Consider the following 5651-nt stretch of genomic DNA (forward strand, 5'->3'; position numbering starts at 1 on the left):
ACCTTGCCTCGCTTGTACTTGTCCCCAGAATTTTCTCCCCGGGTTTCATTGGAGGAGTTATCATTCCTGTTTTAAGGTTTGGCACTATTCCATCTCCCTGTTCCTGTTGCATTGTTTTTACTTTGCCACTTTCTGCTCTCAGTGTCGGATAGCCGTTCCGCCATTGTGAGTGCCGGCCCATAATTTTTAGGCTCCTGCTTCTCGATCTCTCTGCGGGTCCATTCACGCAATCCGAATAGGAACCTGTGAAATCTATCTGTAGAATGCATATCCATAATTTGCAGCATAAGTCGCCTATATTTGTTGATATAATCTCGCAGTTTTCCATCTGCGTGTTTGAGGTTACGCCATTCATCACATACCCTGAAGACTTCATTCCGTGGTACAAAATACTCGACCATGTCCTTGGTAAAATCATCCCACCTTGTCCACGGCCTTTTTGCCTCACCTGCCAGAAACCATAAGTATGCATCCCCTGATAGCAGTCGCGACGCCACACTGATCCAGTGTTTATAAGACACTTTGTTCATGGTGAGATAATCCTCTGTCTCACGGATCCACCTTGTCACCTCAAGCAAATCTCTTTGCCTAGTATACTTGTCTGGGGGTAATGGTTTGTACTTCCCGTATCCCTCATCTGATGACTCTGAGTCCCTCCTGTCATTCCGTCTTTTGTGTTGACATTTGGGAGGGGACCTTGACCTCATCTGTCTTGGACGAAGGTCGGCTGCCATCCTTCTTGTATAGTTGCTCGACTAAGGAGGCCAATATGCCTTCTAGCCGGTTCAGTCTATCATCTTGGTGATCCTGCCAACTCGGCCCTGGATCCCTTGGGTCATCTATTTGGTGTTGTCGAGTATCTATTTCTCTTGACTCAAGACGTCTCTTGTGCCTTTCACGCCGAATCCAAGCTGTTACTTCGGCGTCAAGCTCTGCCTCTCTTTCTTGCCTTGCTTTCTCCTCAATTCTCGCGGCTTCTTCTACGTCCAGGTAGCCACCTTCCGTGGTCTTTCCCTTCTGCATAAGTCTTGATCAAACTCACCGCGACGCGACGTTTCCTACTCTGATACCAAGTGTCACGGAGCGGTGATCTCGGGTCACGTTGTGGGTGTGAGTTCCCGCTTGGGACTAGAAAATCCAGTACAAAAATGAAAACAGAGAGTATTTGCTGAATGGTGCACACCAAGACCTATAGTTCATCTCGAAGAGGACGTCGAGCCAGTCATTTTGAGTACTAGAACTTCGAAATCGGACTCTGTATGAAGGAGTTATGACCAAAAATGTACGAACGGCAATGGAAAACGGTGTCACCCAAATGCGGGCTTCCAACCCAAAACTTGTATTGATAAAATGCTGACATGCGAGGAGATTACAATGGGATCACAAGAGTGATGAGAGAAAATGACTTGCGGGTATCCGAGGCACGGGATTCCTTGCCTACAAGCCGTCTTGTAATCTAAACAACGAAGGTAGGAGAGGTCGGGCTAGGCCACATTACTCCACCTCAAGGTACTCCCATATAGATGCAAAGAATTCGGGGCGTCCAAGCATACCTCGAGAGCACCATGTGATGCCGGATAGAAATCCCAAAAATCCCACGCCTCACAGAAACCCATGCTTAGAGTACTAGCTCCATTTTTTTGACAGAAGATCACATGTTTTGACGACATGAAATGTAAGGATGCTACATGAGATGAGGTAACTATACAATAGCAAACACCATATATAATATTACACCATTCGATTGGGTTAATCAATAAACCAGTCTAGATATCATTAGCTCGATTACTAAACCAATCTAGATATCATGATCTGGGTCTCCTGCTCAATTCCTTGGCAATTAGCTCCTCTAGCTTCTCCTGCAGATCCACGCATCCAACCTCGGAGATGTTTTCAACCTGCTTGACAATCGAAAGGCATGTGAACAGCCTTCACCGATGTGATAATCGTGGAAATTATTAGAATAACTTATGAATTAAGAAATTAACCTGCGGATTAAGCTAGCTTCATACATTAGCACATTCAAACGTGACATTAGTCCATGCAATTAAAGTTAAGAAGTCACGTATGGATAAGCTATTTGCATGCATAACACAGTTAAGTGAGGCACTAATCCATGCATTTAAGCAACGAGTTAGACGTTGATTGCATTCAGTAGCACATGATTCCAGTGAAAAACTAAAGCACACGTGAAGTAAACAATTAATCCACAGGTTGGGTTGGCAATCAATCCATGGATTAGCTACATGCATAGGATATCAGCACACTTGAGTGAGGTTATACGAAACCATGGATTAAGGTAACTGAGTACAATGGCATAATTAAGGGAGGGTTAATGACTAATTACCTTGCCACGGATGCAATGGAAATTGTTATCGCCACTGGTGGCGGCCAATGTGGCATTGACAACTTCAATGCTGTGTCGTTGGAGCAAAAGCAAGACCTTAGACCAAACACCTTTCTGCTTAGGAGCATAATTAAGACTGACAAAGACGTCAACTCCAGAAATGCGAACAGTAACCTCTGCATGGCAATCCAATGATTGGATTTTATCAATACTACTGTAGGGCTTTCTCTTCGCCCTTCGATCGGATAAATTCATGAAGCCCCTCTGCATGTGTTCAGCTTGCAGGCTCGTGTAATAATAATCCTCTTCCGACAAGCCCAATATCGTGAGCAAATCAACCTTCTTCTGTTCCAACTCTTTCAACGTTCCTTGCAGAGATTCAATGTAGGCGACTACCTCTGTCAAGATCGTGATCCGGTCTGTATGCTGCACATCCATAATCTCAGTACGTAGTTCAGTTCACCCACTCATTAATCACCATATTATCAATTAATCGCACGTTGATCATCTCGCCCACTCACTAATCACCATATTCTCAATTAATAAGCTTGTATACTGCCTTCAGCAAACAACTATCACATTCACGTGAATAAATTAACTGCATACATTATCTCATTTTTGTGACACACTAATCCATGCATTGCAGCAAGGCATGTAATTAATACCTTTCATCAATAAGCATACACTTTGATTACATCATATATTTCTCATCCCATTAGCACTCTGAACAATCATTAATATTCACACCACAGTCCCTCATTCTCAACCTTAACACATCCATAAATCACCATGTTAGATGATTAGGCTCAAACATGAATACTGCCCCTCATCTTCATTAAGCTCAGAAAACAGCATGTCGTGAGTCATGATTAAGCTCAAACAGTTATACTTCCCCTCATCCTTAATCTCAGTCAGTATATGATCATTCATGATCTGCAAGCTCAATCTCTCGACATATAATTAATTATTTACGATTAAGCTCATTAAGCATTTTGAATTCCGTCCTGACACTTCCAGCCTCAACAATCATGATCATCATATGATGATTTACGATAATTACTCTTGATTAAGCTCAAACACGAATAACAGTCCCTCATTATTAAGTTCAAAAAAAGAAAAGCTACCATACAATCATTCATGGCCAAGCTCAAACAATCTCAAACTTACACTCAGAATTTCATAAATCAGAACATTATCATGATTAAGGTGACGCATTAATGCATTTACTCATCCTTAAGCTCTAAAATTACACATTATTAAAGACTATAAGAAGTCTCTAGCTGCACAACAAGATAACACTATACAGGTCAATGTACTTACAGGCAGATCACACGGCCAAATGGCATGCAGAAATGGCCCATTTTTGCTCGCTATCAGTGGCTGTGGCCCATTTTTGCTCTCTATCAGTGGCTGTGGGTGTGAGAAAAAATCAACCTGGAATCATCAAAAGTAGTGCAATTTTTTTTGAAAAATGGGAAAACTATATAAGAAAAATTGTGAAAGCTGCCTGTGTGTGGGGAAACCAGCTGGTGGGAATCCAAAAGCTTTAAATATTCTAAAATATCCTGGTAAGGTCGGCCATGTGTGGCCCGAATACTTGACCACTGGTGGTCAGAAATGTGCACATTTTGGCCTCTGTGATCTGCCTCTAAGTACTCCAACAAAATCCTATTGTAGATTAGGTATCAAATCATTACTAAGGATATGATTACATCAAACCACGAATATGAACACACACCCAGGCGAGAGTATGACATTATAATATCAAAGTGTACGACCCATGTTCATTGCCAACGAGAAGGTTGACTGTACTAGTAAGATTAATTAGAGTATATTAACTTACTTTTTTCATGTGATCAGCCTACAAGAAGCTTATTAAAGTAGATTAACACACGGCTAAAATAAATTTTAGAACACTTAGAGCTGATATAAATTAAGCTGGGTTAACTTACTGAATCTGCTGATTATTATAAGGCCAAGAGAAGCTGATTAAACCAGATTAACTTACTGCTATAATAAGTTCAAGTAGATTATAACTTAATTGGCTCGTTTAACTTACTTTAAACTTGAGTCTAGGCACCAAAGACTGCAATATAGTGAAGTAATCTGACATACTCTTCCTTCTGAGCCTCTCAGATTGAATGTGGGCTTCTCGCTGGGACAGGCCTTCTCTGTTGACAGGTTTTCTACCCACATCAAGAATATCAGCCCTCAAAGCAGTGTTAATGTCTAATCCGAACTTAGAGCTTTGAGAGATCTTGGGCCTTTTCTCAGGGCTACAGCTTTGCGTGCAGGGAAATGGAAAACATAGAGGAAAGGAATTAGAAGCTATAGGTAATTCAGGCTTAACATCTTCACTGATCTCATTATTATCATGGTCGTCCACCACCACCTGCACAAGATTGCGTTTCTCACTGATAATCTGGCTATGGGCATGGGCATGGCCATTGCCGGTGGGCGGCTTCTTACTGTGGCTACCGGCCATGGGCACGTCCAGCTCACGGCCGGCCGCAGCAGTAGAGTTTAAAGACTCCGAGCATAGAGAAGGCTTTGAGAAGTTCCCAAGGGCGCAGGCTATGTCGGAAATCTTGAGCACAGATGTGAAGGAAGTGCCGATACTACTGGTCACAGATTTCTCTAGGGGCTCAAATCCATAGCTGGCGGTTTAGTACCAATATTCCTTTCACAAACGTTGTGGGTAGAGAGAGAAGGATCACTAGATTGTGCGCCTGCACTGTACCAGTTATCAAACTCATCAAAATCAGTAGAAAGGAGGTTCAAGAAGGAGTCAGGATCCATGGCGATGATGAAAGAATGCTCAGAATAAGAAGCAATTTGGATATCAATGGACCAATATACACTACAGAACAAGGAGTTCTTGTGATCAAGGCCCACGCTCTCCCTGTAATTGAAACTCGTAATACCTTTCCGCTTAAGAAGCTAATAAACAAGGGGAGTAGCCATACCTACTGTAATACTTAATCTAGCTGTGCCAGCCCATTGATCACCTGAAGGCTAGGAAAGTGAAGTGGTAAAAGCTACTAAATAGGCAAGCGTGTTTTTTTTTGTTTTTTGCTTTTCTGCTTTTTTTTGGGAGGGGGCCATAAATGCAAAGATGTTGTCTTTAGGAGCACGAGACTCTCATACACATCCCCTCTTCCCATGCACACTCCACGCTCCCACTATCGTTCTCAAGTACGTAAACGTGTCACACCAGCTTTGAGTTCGATAAGTTTGGGAAAAGCAGTAAGACCACATCAATGTGTTTTGGCACTTGGTGTCATCATGTTCAATTTGGGAGATT

General features: G+C 42.3%; 1 protein-coding gene across 1 annotated transcript; it reads right to left on the bottom strand.

Annotated features, from left to right (window-relative positions):
• Nucleotides 1-1038: 1038 nt before the first annotated feature.
• LOC147612613 (uncharacterized) lies at nt 1039-5350 on the bottom strand. Its single transcript, XM_086783545.1, has 3 exons — nt 4407-5350; nt 2348-2773; nt 1039-1128 (listed from the first exon to the last, which is right to left on the bottom strand). The coding sequence occupies exons 1-3, from the start codon at nt 4830-4832 to the stop codon at nt 1039-1041; spliced, it is 942 nt and encodes a 313-aa protein (XP_086639671.1). The 5' UTR covers nt 4833-5350.
• Nucleotides 5351-5651: the final 301 nt, after the last annotated feature.

Source organism: Cibotium barometz, chromosome 45 (assembly GCF_041138505.1).
Source record: "Cibotium barometz isolate CiBa-2024 chromosome 45, ASM4113850v1, whole genome shotgun sequence".
Taxonomy (NCBI): Eukaryota; Viridiplantae; Streptophyta; class Polypodiopsida; order Cyatheales; family Cibotiaceae; genus Cibotium; species Cibotium barometz.